At 41.2% G+C, this 19137-nt stretch overlaps 1 protein-coding gene across 1 annotated transcript in view; it reads left to right on the top strand.

Moving 5' to 3' along the window:
* The window catches only part of LOC102463832 (all-trans-retinol dehydrogenase [NAD(+)] ADH4), a 42465-nt gene extending 24843 nt beyond the window's left edge, over positions 1–17622 (top strand). Inside the window, exons 4-9 of the mRNA XM_006130140.4 lie at positions 1204–1291; positions 6366–6597; positions 9653–9913; positions 11587–11722; positions 16102–16240; positions 17250–17622. Coding sequence (XP_006130202.2) covers positions 1204–1291; positions 6366–6597; positions 9653–9913; positions 11587–11722; positions 16102–16240; positions 17250–17274 — 881 coding nt within the window. The 3' untranslated portion in view covers positions 17275–17622. The remainder of the gene's footprint in view (positions 1–1203; positions 1292–6365; positions 6598–9652; positions 9914–11586; positions 11723–16101; positions 16241–17249) is intronic.
* Positions 17623–19137: the final 1515 nt, after the last annotated feature.

The following is a 19137-nucleotide window of genomic DNA, read 5'->3' as shown; positions in this document are numbered from 1 at the left end:
GCAGAATTTGAACTCCTTTTCTTCCCCTTTCAGACTCTGCCCAACTCAGGGTATGTCTTTACTACACAGCTTTTAGCAACACATCTGTGTTGACAGTCATGTCACAGGGGCTGTGTCTAGACTACATGCCTCTGTCGTCAGAGGCATGTAGATTAGACACATAGGCAAAGTCAAATGAAGCCGCGATTTAAATGATCGTGGCTTCATTTAAATTTACATGGCTGCCGCGCTGAGCCAACAAACAGCTGATCAGCTTCATCTGACTTTGTCAAACAAACAAATCTACATGGCTCCGTCGACAGAGCCACGTAGTTTAGACGTACCCTAAGAGTCAGGAAGTATAAACACTGTTTGTCCACACTTTTGTGGACAGAAAACTTCCATCCCTTGTGAGCTGCGTTAATGCACTGTTTACACTAGTGCTTGCTGTGGCAAAGTAGAGAAGGTGGGAGGTTAAGCACCTGTGAATGACAAGAGTTTGTCTCTCAATTGCCAGTGTAGACAGAGTCTCAGTTCTGGCTTTTATCTATCTCATCCCTTGTCTCCTTCAGTCTCTGTGCCCTGTTGCTGCTCCACTCCTAGCTCTGTCTTTCCCCAAGCTTCCCCAAATACATAGAATGCTTGCTTCCTAGCCACCATCTCCTCACTCAAGTCCTTCTTAACTATTCACAAGAAGTATGCACTGGAGATCAATTAATAACTGCTAATAAAACTCACTCCCTTTTGTGAGTTGATCACTGCAACCCATTTCCTCTGTATATGCTCTCCAGGTCAAGAACTGTTATTCTGTGTTTTGTACAGCACTCATCTGCCCTATATTCCAAGGTCAGTTGACAGACCTAACTTGGAAAAAATGTAGAGCTGTTCCAGTTTCTAGTGTTGGACAGGGAATATAAACAACATCTGGATTATTATTCTGCTAAGCTATATTATAGTATCACATACTGTGTGGAAAATAGAAATTCAATGTAATATGGTATAAGTAATGTTGTTAGAAACCATATCGTAAGCTAAAATATTGAATGTAATATTTAACATCTCAAGCAAACCAGACGTTGAAAAACTAACAGAGAACTAAACATATATAGGGGCTTCAGAAGTTCTAAGAATGGAGAACTAGGAGGTCTGGGCCTATGAGACTTTGAAAAAAAATGTCATAATAACTTTAAACAAACCATATCCAATAAATATTGTTTCTTCTAGGTGACAAGGTTATTCCACTCTATATGCCTCAGTGTGGCCAATGTAAGTTCTGCTTGAGTCCAAAGACCAACCTTTGTGAAAAGATCAGGTAGGCATTACAAATATTCTCTCTTGCAGGGAGCAGTAGGGGAGGCTATTTGATGGGGCCTTAGCTAGAAGTGGCTGAGAAGCAATCATGGAAACAGTTACATTTCCATGATTCTCTGTGTAGCTTGATCCTGGGGACTGCTCTAACTTTCACCAGCTGGGATAGACCATCCACTAACCAGCAATAGCTGGAGTACAGCTGGATCCAACTGTGCCTTATCCTTCCTGCCCCTAACTTGTTTCTTACACTGTAATGAGAAGGACAGCCTAGCAGTAAGCTACATTTTGTCCGTCGCACCAGGGAAACACCCTGCAGCAGAGATTCAGGAGCTCCCTTTTTGTGCCAGTATGAGAGAACACTACATTTTTTAATCATCTTGCTTATCAAACACTTAGAAAGTGTAATGAATAAAATATTGGGCTTTGCCAGCTTCTAAGTACAAGTAATAGCCATGGGAGATTTATTCTCAGGTATGTTGTTGGAAAAGCTGATCGTTAGGATCTAGGTGGTTCACTAATCTTGCAGAGGGGAACATCTGGAGGTCCCAGTTAAAATCCTTGTTCAGGACAGACATGACAGTGAATTTGATGGTTGGGCTCCTCCTAAATTCTCCTGTTCACAGTCTACAAATACCAATTCACCATTTGGCAAAATTGACAACCTTTGTTCAAGTGGAGCCTCTGACTGGCGTAGCAAAAGGATAGTGAATCAGTAGAGGGACTCTGACAGTAGGGGGCAGTGAAACAATCATAGACTCATAGAATCCTAGAAATGGAAGGGATCTTGAGACAGAGTTGTTGACTCAAGTCCCGTGACTTGAACTTGAGTCCGACTTAAGTCGCCTAGGTGACTCGACTTGAGACTCGACTCGGGTTCATTGTTTGTGACTTGAGACTCGACTTGAGTCTTGCTAATTTTGTTAAGTTGACTTGGTGAAAAAATTGTCCGAAAATGCCGATATTGATGGCTTGCACAAAAGTGATGACATTTTTAAATTTAAGACTTGGGACTTGACTTGAAAGTGACTTTAGGGACTTGAGACTCGACTTGAGACTTTAACTGTAGTGACTTGAGACTCGATTTGGATTTGACAATGATGACTTGAAGATAACACTGCCCTGAGATCAAGTCCAGTCCCCTGCCCTCACGGCAGGACCAAGCACCTCTAGACCATCCCTGATAGATGTCTGTCTAACCTGCTCTTAAATATCTCCAGCAATCCACAACCTCCCTTAGGCAATGTATTCATGTTCAACCACCCTGACATTAGAAAGTTTTTCCTAATGTCCAACCTAAACCTCGCTTGCTGCAATTTATAGGGTTGCCAGGTGTCCGGTTTTGAACCGGACAGTCCGGTATTTGAGCTTTCTGTTTGGGAAACAAACTGAGAAAATATAAATGAGAAAATGTAAATATCCAGTATTTTCTAAATAAGATGTAATGTAGATTGTGATGTAATGTCAAGTGTGTCTGGTATTTTTGTTGAAACCATCTGGCAACCCTAGCAATTTAAGCCCATTGCTTCTTGTCTTATCATCAGAGGCCAAGGAGAACAATTTTCCCCCCTCCTCCCTGAGACACCCTTTTAGATACCTGAAAACTGCTATCATGTCCCCTCTCGGTCTTCTCTTTTCAAAACTAAATAAGTCCTATTCCTTCAGCTTTCCTTCATAGCTCATATTTTCTAGACCTGAAATAATTTTTGTTGCTCTTCTCTGGACCGTCTCCAATTTCTCCCCATCTTTCCTGAAATGTGGTGCCCAGAAATAGACATAATACTCCAACTGAGGCCGAATCAGTGCAGAGTAGAGCAGAAGAATGACTTCTCTTGTCTTGCTCACAACACTTCTGTTAATGCATCCCAGAATCATGTTTGCTTTTTTTGCAACAATGTCACCCTGTTGACTCATATTTAGCTTATGACCCCTAGAACATAAGAATGGCCGTACTGGGTCAGACCAAAGGTCCTTCTAGCCCAGTAGCCTGTCTGCCGACAGGGGCCAGCACCAGGTGCCCCAGGGAGGGTGGACCAAAGACAATGATCAAGCAATTTGTCGCCTGCCATCCTTCTCCAGCCTCTGACAAACAGAGGCCAGGGACACCATTTCTATCCCCTGGCTAATAGCCTTTTATGGACCTAACCTCCATGAAATTATCTAGCTTCTCTTTAAACTCTGTTATAGTCCTAGCCTTCACAGCCTCCTCTGCAAAGGAGTTCCACAGGTTGACTACACGCTGTGTGAAGAACTTTCTTTTATTAGTTTTAAACTTGCTATCCATTTATTTCATTTGGTGTCCTCTAGTTCTTCTATTATTGGAACTAAAAAATAACTTTTCTTTATCCGCCCTCTCCATACCACTCATGACTTTATATACCTCTATCATACCCCCCTCAGTCTCCTCTTTCCAAAACTGAAAAATCCCAGTCGCTTTAACCTCTCTTCATATGGGACCCGTTCCAAACCCCTAATCATTTTAGTTGCCCTTTTCTGAACCCTCTCCAAGGCCAAAATATCTTTTTTGAGGTGAGGAGGCCACATCTATAAACAGTAATCAAGATGTGGGCGTACATAGTTTTAAACAGAGGGGCAGTAAGATATTTTGTGTCTTATTTTCTATCCCTTTCTTAATAATTCCTAACATCCTATTTGCCTTTTTGACCGCCGCTGCACACTGCGTGGAAGTTTTCAAAGAACTATCCACAATAACTCCAAGATCTCTTTCCTGATTTGTCATAGCCAAATTAGCCCCCATCATACTGTACGTATAGTTGGGGTTATTTTTCCCGATGTGCATTACTTTACACTTATCCACATTAAATTTCATTTGCCATTTTGTTGCCCAATCACTCAGTTTGGTGAGATCTTTTTGGAGTCCCTCACAGTCTGCTTCTGTCTTGACTATCCTAAACAGGTTGGTATCGTCCGCAAACTTTACCACCTCACTGCTTACCCCTTTCTCCAGATCATTTATGAATAAGTTGAAAAGGATTGGTCCCAGGACTGACCCTTGGGGGACACCACTAGTTACCCCTCTCCATTCTGAAAATTTACTATTTATTCCTACCCTTTGTTTCCTGTCTTTTAACCAGTTCTCAATCCAAGAAAGGACCTTCCCTCTTATCCCATGGCAGTGTAATTGACACAAGAGCCTTTGGTGAGGGACCTTGTCAAAGGCTTTCTGAAAATCTAAGCATACTATATCTACTGGATCCCCCTTGTCTGCATGTTTTTAACCCCTTAAAAGAAGTCTAATAGATTAGTAAGACATGATTTCCCTTTACAGAAACCATGTTGACTTTTGTCCAACAAATTATGTTCTTCTACATGCCTCACAATTTTATTCTTTACTATTATTTCGACTAATTTTCCCGGTACTGAAGTTAGACTTACCGGTTTGTAATTGCCAGGATTGCCTCTAGAGTCCTTTTTTTTAATATTGGTGTCACGTTGGCTACCTTCCAGTCATTAAGTACGGAAGCCCATTTAAAGGATAGCTTACAAACCACACCCTCTAGGATGGACCGCCAGCACTTCTTTCTCACACTCATCGGCATATGCAAGATAAAACAGATAAATTAAATAAATATAGCTCACAAGTTGGCCTTAAGATAAACCAGAAGAAGTCAGAAGTCATGACTCTGAACACTATAACACAAACCCCTATCAAGATCAATAACAACGATTTTCCCTTTACTGATAGATTTGTATATTTGGGTAGTATCATCACCCCAGATGGTGGAAGTAAGCAAGACATTCAGAATAGACTGAGTAAAGCACGAAATGCCTTTATCAGTATGAATAACATCTGGAAATCCTCAAAGTACAGCGTGTGCACTAAGCTGAAACTATACAACAGCTGTGTTCTTCCAGTGCTTCTCTATGGAGCAGAATGTTGGCGCATGATACAACGAGACCTTACTAAATTGTCTACATTCCATACCAAGAATCTTAGAAGAATAATCAGGATATTTTGGCCAAATAAAATTTCCAACGAAAATCTACTGTCTCAGTGTAAACAAGAAGACATGGCTACTATAATTATGAAAAGACGCTGGCGATGGATAGGTCATGTGTTACGAAGAGAAGACGGATCTATTATGAAAATTGCACTCCACTGGAAACCAGATGGGAAGAGAAAGAGAGAAAGACCAAAAACAACCTGGCGCCGAACGGTAGAACAAGAATTAAAAGACCATCATCACACTTGAGGAACAATAGGCGCTTTGGCCTGCGACCGACAGAAGTGGAAGGACTTTGTTGCTGCCCTATGCGCCATTGGCGTAACGGGCAGTAAGTAAGTAAGTAAGTTACAAACCACAGATAATAGTTCAGCAATTTCCCATTTGAGTTCTATTAGAACCCTTGGATGAATGCCATCTGGTCCTGGAGATTTGTTAACATTAAGTTTTTCTATTTGTTCCAAAACCTCCTCTAATGACACTTCAGTCCGGGACAGTTCCTCAGATTCATCACCCACAAAGGACGCAGCAGATTTGGGAATCTCCCTAACGTCCTCAGCCGTGAAGACTGAAGCAAAGAAATCATTTAGTTTATCCACAATGGCTTTATCGTCCTTGATTGCTCCTTTTATATCTCGATCATCTAGGGGACCCATAGGTTTTTTAGCAGGCTTCCTGATTCTAATGTACTTAAAAAACATTTTGTTATTTCTTTTTGAGTTTTTGGCTAGCTGTTCCTCAAAATCTTTTTTTCTTTTCTTATTACATTTTTACACTTGATTTGACAGTGTTTATGTTCCTTTCTATTTATCACACTAGGATTGGACTCACTTCTTAAAAGATGCCTTTTTGTCCCTCACTGCTTCTTTTACCCCTAGATCCCTTTCTGTAGTACTCCTTCCTAGACAGTCACTTCCATTCTGTATGTGTGAAACTGATTGTTCTTTGTTATGGGGAGTACTTTGCATTTGTCCTTATTAAACTTCAGATTACTATTTACTTCAGGCCCCTATTCACTTCAGACCACTTCTCCAGTTTGTCCATATCATTTTGATTTATGACCCCATCCTGCAAAGCACAATATTAATTCAATTTTTGTTGTTATCTCTCTAGCAAAATTAAAACAGCTATATCTGATCAAGACCTGATGCCTGATGGTACCAGCAGGTTTACCTGCAAAGGGAAGCAGATTTACCACTTCATGGGAACTAGCACCTTCTCTGAATACACTGTTGTAGCAGAAACCTCTCTTGTCAAAATTGACGATGCTGCTCCTCTGGAAAAAGTCTGCCTGATAGGCTGTGGATTTTCCACTGGTTATGGAGCTGCTATCAATACTGCCAAGGTGAGCTAATTAAAGCCCATCTCCTAGTCACTATACCTATACTAACATGAATAGCCCCTTCTATTAGGGAACTTGTTCCATATGATTATAATGAATTCTGTAGGTCTGTTTGCATGAAATAGTGAGCAATACTGTCTCCAAAAGTTAATTTAAAAAAAGAATATACTCTTCTAGAACATTAGCCTTAACCATTTTATATTATACATATCTACTACATATTTGACTTTGTCTGTCTTCACTGAGTGAGTGTGTGTCTCTGTCTATTCAAGAACTCTTCCTAAATGGTAAGAGTTAGGTCCCAAATTAAGTATGCAGCTTCCTATTATTATAACTTAAAGCAAGGTAAGGGTTTGGTTGTGCTAGGAAAATGGGATGTGCCTGGAATATAATTGTTTGTCATAACATGGGAGGGTTCTGCGAGCAGGGACAGTTATACTGTAGAATGACCACAGGTGATAGATGGAGACCAGGACAGCTATAACCCTATTGGGGCAGCAGGGGACAGGGATAGAGAAAGGGACAGCAATCTACTATATATTTCAGAGAGTTTGTCTGTTCATGTGTCTTTCTGTCTGTCCCCCAGCCAGCGGACATGCACATGTCTCCGGGCTGTGCCTCCTATAGCGGCCATTAACAGGTGATTCACACCTCACCCCAAGCTGCTGCAGTGAGAGAGGGCTAGGATTGATCTCTCTCCCTGGGGCAGCCTGCATACTGAACCCCTCATCTCCAGCTCTACTCCACAGCAATGGTTTAAATTAAGAAAAACAAAAATAATTTCAGTTAAGGAAGCAAGCACTATTGGGAAATCTTCTAGTTTGTGTGTGTATGTGTGTGTGTATGTATATATAGATATATAGATATATATACACGTAAAATGTAAAATAACTTAATAAAAAGTTTACTCTTTGTTCCTGTACTTGTACTATGTCATTTTAAAAATCTTTAGTACAGTTCTAGTTTTAAAAACAAAACTGTACTTGATGGCTTGCATATAACCTCAGTTTCAAATTTCAACATTTCTGGTATTAATTAGAAGTCATGAATACTTAACCAACACACCAAACTCTATTTGAGAGGTGTGGTCTCTTGGGTCAGTCATGAATCAAAGATCTTGATGGTAAACACTGCTGACTGGAGTTTTATTAGGAATTTGCTGAGGAGGCTCACCAATCTGACCAGAAGGTTTCTAGGTTTCTCCTCCTTCCGGCCACAGAAGTTACAAACCAGACAGCTCTATGTCAGAAGGCAGATTTCGGGATTCACAACAATGACACTTAGACCACTGACATTTAAAACTGAATGCTTTTAATGATAAGAGTATTATGAGTATACATGGTAAAAGGCTTTAAATGATTACCTCAAAAATGGCGGCAGTGGCCTCTGATTGCACTATCAATGTAAATGTAACATCAAGACTAAACATATATGAAGACCCTCAGGAGATGAAGGAACCAGCCTCATTCTGCAGATGAAGCAGGGTTCTTAGTGGGGGAACAAGAAGATACGGTAGCAAGGAATAGAAGTGAGTGTAAAGAACAGTATGAAAGGCAAGGAAAGATAGGGGAATGTTGACCCCAGGCAGAACATTCATAGCCTTTTTATTGGCATTTTTACGTAAACCAATAACCAATGCAAAAACAGATTTCCGCAACTTAAGATTTGAAGGTGTACATATTTGATTGGAAATAATACATCTTAACTCCAAAAATGGGCACGATGCTGAAACTGACCAGGTGTTCACCTTTATTGGACAAACAGGACACCTCATTTATATTTTTGGGTCTCTCTGCTCTTCAATATACAATACAATATAATGCATACAATATAAAAGGATGTCTAATATATATTTTTACTTTGGCTAGCACTCTAGACATCTTTGTGGTTTTGACCCGGCCTTATGGACAAGATTGGAAATTTCCATGCATGCTAATAAGCTATATGTTATAACTTACCCTACTCCATCTTAGAATCATAGAATCATAGAATAATAGGACTGGAAGGGACCTCGAGAGGTCATCGAGTCCAGCCCCCCGCCCTCAAGGCAGGACCAAGCTCCGTCTACACCATCCCTGGCAGATGTCTATCTAACCTGTTCTTAAATATCTCCAGAGAGGGAGATTCCACCACTTCCCTTGGCAATTTATTCCAATATTTGACCACCCTGACAGTTAGAAATTTTTTCCTAATGTCCAATCTAAACCTCCCCTGCTGCACTTTAAGCCCATTACTCCTTGTCCTGTCCTCAGTAACCAAGAGGAACAAATTTTCTCCTTCCTCCTTGTGACACCCTTTTAGATATTTGAAAACCGCTATCATGTCCCCCCTTAATCTTCTTTTTTCCAAACTAAACAAGCCCAGTTCATGAAGCCTGGCTTCATAGGTCATGTTCTTTAGACCTTTAATCATTCTTGTCACTCTTCTCTGTACCCTTTCCAATTTCTCCACATCTTTCTTGAAATGTGGCGCCCAGAACTGGACACAGTACTCCAGCTGAGGCCTAACTAGTGCAGAGTAGAGCGGCAGAATGACTTCACGAGTTTTGCTTACAACACACCTGTTGATACAACCTAGAATTATATTTGCTTTTTTTGCAACAGCATCACACTGTTGACTCATATTCAACTTGTGGTCCACTATGACCCCTAGATCCCTTTCCGCTATGCTCCTTCCTAGACAGTCGCTTCCCATCTTGTATGTATGGAACTGATTACCTACTTTATTCCCAATGCTAACTTCTTACAGAAATAAGATTTCTGCAGGTCCCTTGCATTACTGCTAAAACAGAACAAATGGAGTGAGATAGTTAAAAGGTTTTGGAAAGTATATAAGCTGCAGGCAAGGTTTGGAAGAAGATACAAGGCTTACAGGCTACAAAACACAAGAAGTGGATCATTTATTTTATTTTTCAAACAATGCAACTGATATAGTCCCATCCGACCTGTGCATTTGCTGTGGTTTATTGATATGAACCGGAGATCACAGACAGACATTTAGAAGGTGCTTTTATCTCCAGAATTCTAAAGCCATTTTCTAACCTTTCTTCTTATTGCAGGTGGAACCTGGGTCTACTTGTGCTGTCTTTGGCTTAGGAGGAGTTGGCCTGTCAGCTGTTATGGGCTGTAAAGTTTCTGGAGCTTCTCGGATCTTTGCAATTGACATCAACAAAGATAAATTTTCATTGGCAAAAGAGTTAGGAGCTACCGACTGCCTCAATCCTCAGGATTTCAAGAAACCCATTCAGGAGGTTATAACTGAAATGAATGATGGTGGTGTCGATTTTGCCATTGAATGCATCGGTAACGTTGCAGTCATGGTATGTTTATGTTCTTCTGTACCACAGACTGGTCACAGGGCTTGCTTATGGATAATAGATGTGTTCATCATAAGATCCTTTGCTGCTCTGCCAGGCAGAGCCATCCTTACGTATATTCAAAATATGCAGTTGCATAGGACACCTGAAAATTTGGGGCACCATTGGGTCTTAATGTCCACCCACCCACTCTTCCTATCCCTGCTCTGCTTCCTCCAGAGAGGATCTAGTTAACTTAAAAGTGAAAAAGCCTGCCAGATCCATTAGCCGAACATCAAATCTGTGATAGAGCCATTCAAGTGGTAATGATGCCATTTAACGGGCATTTGCCAACACCCTGGTATATACACTATCAGTATCTGAATTTACTGTGTTAATCTATAGGACTTGTCAGGGCTGTTCCCCGCTCTAGCACTCCAAGTGCAGAAGATGGGGGCCCACAAGAGACTTTAAAAATACCTTGCCTCTACAGGCTCTGCTTACAAAAACTCCCTAGAGTCACAGATTCTCTGACACTGTCACCATCAGGTGTCCAACTCCTTCTTTTAAAACTCAGGAAGAATCACTTGAACTTCTTCCAGAGGAGTACCTCAAGCTCTTTTACCAAAAGAGAGCTTGAAAAAAGAAAACAGAAAACAAACTTCAATCTCTAGTAGCTGACCTCTCAGCCTAGACAGGCACACACACAGACCTGTTACCTTCCAGGACACAAGAATCAAATCATCACCTTAAAAAAGGTGATTTTATTAACCAAACAAAAAGATATACTTGAGCAACTGAGAAAAAGAGCAGATTAAAACACAGAGAAGAATGGAATCTCTGGCACATCTTAGTTATAGTGAATGAGGGAGGGGAAGGCGGCACATGGATTTCACACAGAAAAGTTTAACCAAACAGCAAAATAAAGAAAAATACCCTGATCGTGACTAAACATACATTTCTTTATATACTCATAATCTGTACTAATCTGCACTTCAAGGCCCAGTCCATTCCCATGCCCAATATTTCTTGTAGGCATGGTAATTCCATTTGATTACTTCATCTTGTTTCCTCCAGCTACTAACTTAGAACTTCCACAAACAGAGCAGACAGCAGGAATATATTTACAATTTAAATTTCAGCACTGTATCTCATTGGTTCTTCTGGCTCCCTGCCAACACTGTTAGCTACTTGAGTTTAACCCATTAGTCACTGAGTGCTGGCCAGCACTCCTTCTATCCATCACAGAGCCTTAGGATGTGTCTAGACTACATGGCTCCGTCGACAGAGCCATGTAAATTAGATTATTTGGCATAGTCAAAGAAGTGGGGTTTTAAATAATCCCCACTTCGTTAAAATAAACATGGCCACCGCGCTGTGCTGACAATCAGCTGATCCGATACAGCACGGCAGTCTAGACGCGGATCTGTCGGCTGGGGAAGCCTTTGCCGACCGATCCTGTAAACCTCGTTTACAGGATCCCCAGCCGACAGATCCACGTCTAGACTGCCACGCTCTGTCGGATCGGCTGATCCATGACAATATGTTACCTCTTAATCCATGGCTATCACCACAGTCCTCACTCAAACTCCCGTTAAAGTCCATGGAAGTGTAATTGATTGAATTATGAATGGAGTAAAGGGCCTAAAGTCTGACTAATTTCTGCTCTCTAAATCTGAGTTTGCTTTGTTTTTCAGAATGCTGCCCTTGAGTGCACCACAGTGGGCTGGGGAACTTGTGTGATTGTTGGAGTGGCTGTGGGAGGACAAACAATCGCTGTTTCTCCAATGCAACTGATAATGGGAAAGAAAATAAATGCCACTTTCTTTGGAGGTCAGTTTTCTTACATAGTTTCACCATAAGGAAGGCGCCGGGGGAGGGAATGGAAGAACAGTATTATCCATCTCATGTGAGATCTAAGATATAAACATGTTGGCAACTGTTTTGCACTACATCTGGGGAAATGTAAACAAAAATAAAAAGACTATCGTCCAATTCAAGAAAATTAATCCAAAATTGCACAATCTTGCCCCTTCTTCAGATAGCGTTCTTGGAAGCTAAGCTGTTTGCTGTCTTGTATTTTTATAGGAAAAACAAAATGTTTCCATACAAGAGAGTAAACATGGAAGTGAGATTTTTCACAAGGAGAAAATGGGAAGAGGAATCCTGTGAAATTTAGCAATTCCAAAAATTTCAAGCCCAAAGTCTGGTGTATTCACCCTATCTTTTTATAGGGATGTGAATCACTGTAATTATTTTCATCAGAAAAGACTAGAATTACTTCTCAGTAGGAGCATTTCACCCCTGGGCTTCAATCACTACATTGGTGCCCTACTAAATCCTGGATCAAGTTCAAGTTCATGGCTCTCGCCTTCAAAGATATACATCAGCAAGCCTCTTTGATGAGCTGCACCTTCCTCCACCACAAAGATTTGCCATTATGGCTTTTTTTTTTTGAGAAGCACAGTTCTCTGTCAAACTCAGCAGAACTGGAGACTGAGCTTTCTTAGCAGCCTGTGCAACTCAGTTCCTGAAAGTGTCAGGATGATCATGGATCACTGATTTCAACTTCCACAAACACAAACCCATCTCTACGCCCTACCTGCCTTGAACGACAATAATAATAATGAAACACTACAAGCCAAATCACCAACCCAATTTAACATTCAGTGTCATAGGAAGTGAGAGAGAACACAACAAAGATTCATGGGAGAAATTCACCATGGCAGAAGTCCAGCACAAGGGCTATTCACCACTCACACCCTCAAAGCAAAACTGACAGAACTGGTGCACAGGCCTCATGTGCAGATGTCACCACGCCCACTTGATTACTTGGTTGTGGTCTTTTAAGGCTCAGATGCCACAATGACGAACAGGGTATAAATATGTATCTCAGTAGTCTAAATGGCCCTTAAATAAGCTCTGCCCCAAAATAAGATAAGGATATGATTTATATTGCTGTACATACAGATTATCAAACTTGTAGATCTTCAAAACAAACAAATTACTATTCTAAATTGTACAACTAGTTTGAAAAGAGGTGGCTTGTGGCCTATCAATTTAGAGAGACCATGCTCTCCATGCTGTGAAATGAAGTATGTGAATGACCCCTTCTGGGCTGCTAAACAAGGAAGATATTTTGCCTACAATTTTGCTTTTCTGGGCCAAATCCCCATTGACTTCAATGGCCATTCCACATATGGAATGAGAGTAAGAGGTGACTTTAAATGCTTGTTTAATGACTGACAACACCATACGCTACAACCTTGCATAACTCATGCTTTAAGCAAGAGAGTGTGTTAAATAATTGTTCTGAACTTAAATTAGTTTATATATGCGTGCTCTTACCTAAAAACTGTTAAGCCTCTTCAGGGCTGGATTAAGACCTGGTGCCCCCCCCCCCCCATATGTAATTCAAAATAAAAATACTATACCATAAAATCTTTTATTTTTAGTGCCCCTGCTTTGCTGGTGCCCTAAGCACATGCTTAGTCTGCCTATTGGGTAATCCAACCCTGATGCCTCTTGGTAATTCCAGAGGTAACGAGGGGTAGTTTAAAAAAAACTCACAGGAAAAATATGTTCAAGTTGAGCACTGATTTAATGACTAAGCCCCACTGTTACTTTCCTCTCTTCATAGAAAATACAGAAAGCTTTTTGTACTCCATGGGGTTAGCCAGGGAATACCAACAGAATCACTACATTCCTATAGTGGAAAGTGCAACATAAGAACAGCCGTACTGGGTCAGACCAAAGGTCCATCTAGCCCAGTAGCCTGTCTGCCAACAGTGGCCAGCACCAGATGCACCAGAGAGGATGGACCGAAGACAATGATCAAGTGATTTGTCTCCTGCCATTCTTCTCCAGCCTCTGACAAACAAAGGCGAGGGACACCATTTCTATCCCCTGGCTAATAGCCTTTTATGGACCTAACCTCCGTGAAATTATCTAGCTTCTCTTTAAACTCTGTTATAGTCCTAGCCTTCACAGCCTCCTCTGGTAAGGAGTTCCACAGGTTGACTACATGCTGTGTAAAGAACTTTCTTTTATTAGTTTTAAACCTGCTACCCATTAATTTCATTTGGTGTCCTCTAGTTCTTCTACTATGGGAACTAATAAATAACTTTTCTTTATCCGCCCTCTCCACACCACTCATGATTTATATACCTCTATCATATCCCCCCTCAGTCTCCTCTTTTCTAAACTGAAAAGTCCTAGTTGCTTTAACCTCTCTTCATATGGGATCCGTTCCAAGCCTCTAATCATTTTAGTTGCCCTTTTCTGAACCCTTTCCAAGGCCAAAATATCTTTTTTGAGGTGAGAAGACCACATCTGTACACAGTATTCAAGATGTGGGCGAATCATAGTTTTATACAGGGGCAGTAAGATATTTTGTGTCTTATTTTCTATCCCTTTCTTAATAATTCCTTGCATCCTATTTGCCTTTTTGACCACCGCTGCACACTGTGTGGAAGTTTTTAGAGAACTATCCATGATAACTCCAAGATCTCTTTCCTGATTTGTCATAGCCAAATTAGCCCCCATCATACTGTACGTATAGTTGGGGTTATTTTTCCTGATGTGCATTACTTTACACTTATCCACATTAAATTTCATTTGCCATTTTGTTGCCCAATCGCTCAGTTTGGTGAGATCTTCTTGGAGTACCACACAGTCTGCTTCTGTCTTGACTATCCTAAACAGGTTGGCATCGTCCGCAAACTTTACCACCTCACTGCTTACCCCTTTCTCCAAGATCATTTATGAATAAGTTGAAAAGGATTGGTCCGAGAACTGAACCTTGGGAGACACCACTAGTTACCCCTCTCCATTCTGAAAATTTACTATTTATTCCTACCCTTTGTTTCCTGTCTTTTAACCAGTTCTCAATCCAAGAAAGGACCTTCCCTCTTATCCCATGGCCATGTAATTTACACAAGAGCCTTTGGTGAGGGACCTTGTCAAAGGCTTTCTGAAAATCTAAGTATACTGGATCTACTGGATCCCCCTTGTCCGCATGTTTATTATCCCCTTCAAAGAATTCTAATAGATTAGTAAGACATGATTTCCCTTTACAGAAACCATGTTGACTTTTGATCAACAAATTATGTTCTTCTACATGCCTCACAATTTTATTCTTTACTATTGTTCGACTAATTTGCCCGGTAGTGAAGTTAGACTTACCAGTCTGTAATTGCCAGGATCACTGCTAGATCCCTTTTAAAATATTGGTGTCATGTTGGCTACGTTCCAGTCATTAGGTACGGAAGCCCATTTAAAGGATAGCTTACAAACCACAGATAATAGTTCAGCAATTTCCCATTTGAGTTCTTTTAGAACCCTTGGATGAATGCTATCCGGTCCTGGAGATTTGTTAACATTAAGTTTTTCTATTTGTTCCAAAACCTCCTCTAATGACACTTCAATCCGGGACAGTTCCTCAGATTCATCACCCACAAAGGACGCAGCAGATTTGGGAATCTCCCTAACGTCCTCAGCCGTGAAGACTGAAGCAAAGAAATCATTTAGTTTATCCACAATGGCTTTATCGTCCTTGATTGCTCCTTTTATATCTCAATCGTCTAGGGGACCCACAGGTTTCTTAGCAGGCTTCCTGCTTCTAATGTACTTAAAAAACATTTTGTTATTTCTTTTTGAGTTTTTGGCTAGCTATTCCTCACAGTCTTTTTTTGCTTTTCTTATTATATTTTTACACTTGATTTGACAGTGTTTATGTTCCTTTCTATTTATCTCACTAGGATTTGACTTCCACTTCTTTGGATGAGTTGAGGTGACATAGGCTTACCTGTATCTTCAGTCCCCCGAAGGAACTTGGAGGCAGCCAAAACTTCCCTGAATGAAGGGGCTGCTTCGGAGAGGGCATAATAAGTGTGCCTAGGATATGCACTGATCCAGAATACCTCTTGGGCAGCCTTTGGGTAGACAGGTTCCTTCCGCAGACTCACTGCCATAATTAATGCTGATCTCTCCCAGTGAAACTCAAGGGGAGAATCACAGTATAAGAATCCTCCAGAGAAGGAAAATCAAGCCCACTTAAGGATGACTTTGATCTTTTCAATGAAGTGCTGACTCAGACACACCTCCCTGACTACTTTCCTATTCCTATTCCTGAACCAAAATTATCTTTTTTTTATGACCTAGTTATATAAATACAACCTGTTTGATTTTTGGTATTACATGGTTTGTTGCAGGTTGGAAGAGTATAGATTCTGTACCGAAGCTGGTGTCTGACTATATGGCAAAGAAATTCAATTTGGATGCGTTGGTGACTTACACTCTGCCATTTGAAAAAATCAACAAAGCTTTTGATCTTATGTGTGAGGGGAAGAGGTAGGTCATTATCAAGAAATTAAATCTGTCTTATCTTGCTGATATAGCACCTTTAAAACAAAGCACCTTTAAAAACCCATCAAAACCTTATTCCTGCTATGTAGAATAGTAGTAGCCGTGTTATCTGGCCTTGCAGGCTTCCTGCAAGGGTCTGGCCCACGAAAGCTCATCACCTAATAAACCATCTTGTTAGTCTTTAAAGTGCTGCACAGTCCTGCCTTTTATTCCTGCTACTCTCTTAGCAGATTACAACTGATAGGGTAATCAGACAGTATTTTCAATGGGCTCTAACAGTTTCCTAATCAGCCCAATGTATCAGGCAGTGGTTCATGTGCTTCCACAAAGGAGAGTAAAGGGAATGGGAAATCTACATTTAAACAGAATACCTCCTTTTTTAGTTTTGTTTATATTAGAAATTATCAGCACTAACAAACCTTCTTTTAAAAAGTTCTAAACTGTACTTTTGCTGGAAATATTTATACTTTATTCCTAGATATAAACTGATATTTAAACTTTATTCCTAGATATAAACAGCACTGCATTCAACTTGTGTAATTAGAAGGGTGCATGCAAGGACACATTTTGGAGGGGCCAGGGTGATGGCCATCTGATACAATTTGGCCTATTGCAAAAGCCAAAAGTTTGTCTTGTCATTTTAGTGACACTCCCCCACTGGGTTATCTGTGGCCTGGCCAGGTTTAGCAAAGAACAGGTGGCTCCATCCAAGGCAGGAAAACTAGCCAAATTTCCTTTTACTGGGGTAACAATTTTAAGAGGGACCCAAAGATCCCCTGTACTCCATCAGTGAATCCTAGCACTTTATCTTCCCAGCACAAGAACAGTTCTGCTAAATTGGTCAACAGCTGACAGAGGTGGGAGAGGCTGAGGCTTTAAACAGAAGCAGCCAGGGACAGTAAAAAACAAGCATTTTCCCTATGCAGATGCTATGTACAAATGTCTAAAAGCTTCAAATAAATAAAACTGATATTTTTTTATTTTCTGTTTGCAGCACCAGAACCGTCTTAGTTTTTTAAGGATTCAACTTAAGTTTTTGCAGACTCCCATATGAATTTGAGCCTCGTCCTTTGCCTGCCTTATTGCTTATTGATTCAATTATCTTTTCTTTCCATATTCCTGAAAGTACTTATGCTCAGTACATAATAATATAGAACAGGTAAGAATTAAAGGTCACATTAGACAGTAGCTAAAAAACATACAGATGTAAGTGTTGCGTAGCACTGTGATACTAATACATAACATTTATACATGAATGTGCAAACAGTGGGTCCTTTAGTGCAACATGCTTTTTTGCTAACTCTGCGATATGCTATTTTTTTTAGCTAACAGTATCTAAAGTCATGGAATAAACTATATAACATGTGTTTCCTAATTTATGCCAAGAAAGTAGCTAAAGCTTGCTCCTCCTGGGAAATTAGGCACTTAATTCCACTACTAGGGATTCAACGCTTGTGGAATTGGACACGTAAACCAGGTCAGCCCTTTCTCCCAAAGGGCAGGATACTTCTATTGTCACCAGTAACCCAGTGGTTAGGGCACTCACCTGAGATGTGGGAGGCCTGTTTTCAAATCCCTTTTACTGCCTGATTTGGAGCAGGGACTTGAGCATTGATCTCCCATATTATAAAAGCAGCAGAGTGCCATAATCCCTGAGGGTATGTCTACACTACAGCACTAATTCGAACTAACTTAATTCGAATTAGTTAATTCGAACTAAGCTAATTCAAATTAGTGCATCTAGACCTAAAAACTAGTTCGAATTAGCATTTTGCTAATTCGAACTAGCAAGTCCACATTGAGTGGACCCTGAACGAGGTTAAGGATGGCCGGAAGCAGTGCCGGCAGGGCATCAGATTAGGATTTAGAGCATGGAGCTACTGTCTCAGGCTAGCAGAGGGCTGTGCTTTAAGGGACCTGACCCCCACCCTGGACAGACAGTTCTCAGGGGTTCCCCGCTTGCAAAGCAGTCCTGGCTTGGAGTGCCCTGAGTGCCCACACTCGGCACATCACAGCATTCGGCCATCAGCCTGGCTGCACTTGCTGCAGGCTGCCATCCGGCGGGGGGGGGGTCAATCGGGGGACTGCAGGAGAGCTTCCACCCCGAGGAGCCCACAGAGCCACCCCAGTCCTCCCCATCAGGGGCTCGTACCCCATTCCTCCCTCACCTCCTTCTACTTACCCCTCCCTAGCCCCGCTTCCTGATGTACAAAATAAAGGACACGTGTGTTCAAAAATCGAAACTCTCTTTATTGAACAAAACTCGGGGAGACTGGGAAAAGGAGGTGGGAGAGGGGAAGAGAGAGGCTGGGAGAGGGGAGGGCAACTAAAATGATCAGGGGTTTGGAACAGGTCCCATATGAAGAGAGGCTAAAGAGACTGGGACTTCTCAGCTTAGAAAAGAGGAGACTGAGGGGGGATATGATAGAGGTCTATAAAAGCATGAGTGGTGTGGAGAGGGTGCATAAAGAAAAGTTCTTCATTACTTCCCATAATAGAAGGACTAGAGGACACCAAATGAAATGAATGGGTAGCAGGTTTCAATCTAATAACAGAAAGTTCTTCTTCACAAAGCAAGTAATCAACCTGTGGAACTCCTTGCTGCAGGAGGCTGTGAAGGCTAGAACTATAACTGAGTTTAAAGAGAAGTGAGATAAAGTCATGGAGGCTGGGTCCATGGAATGCTATTAGCCAGGGGGTAGAAATGGTGTCCCTGGCCTCTGTTTGTGGAAGGCTGGTGATGGATGGCACGAGACAAATGGCTTGGTCATTGTTTTGGTCCATCCTCTCCAGGGTCCCTAGTGTTGGCCACTGTCGGCAGACAGGCTACTGGGCTAGATGGACCTTTGGTCTGACCCAGTACAGCCATTCTAAGCTCAGGG

This window comes from Pelodiscus sinensis, chromosome 5 (genome assembly GCF_049634645.1).
Source record: "Pelodiscus sinensis isolate JC-2024 chromosome 5, ASM4963464v1, whole genome shotgun sequence".
Classification (NCBI taxonomy): domain Eukaryota; kingdom Metazoa; phylum Chordata; order Testudines; family Trionychidae; genus Pelodiscus; species Pelodiscus sinensis.
Note: the sequence above shows the minus strand (reverse complement) of the source record. Positions and strands in the feature narration are given on the sequence as shown.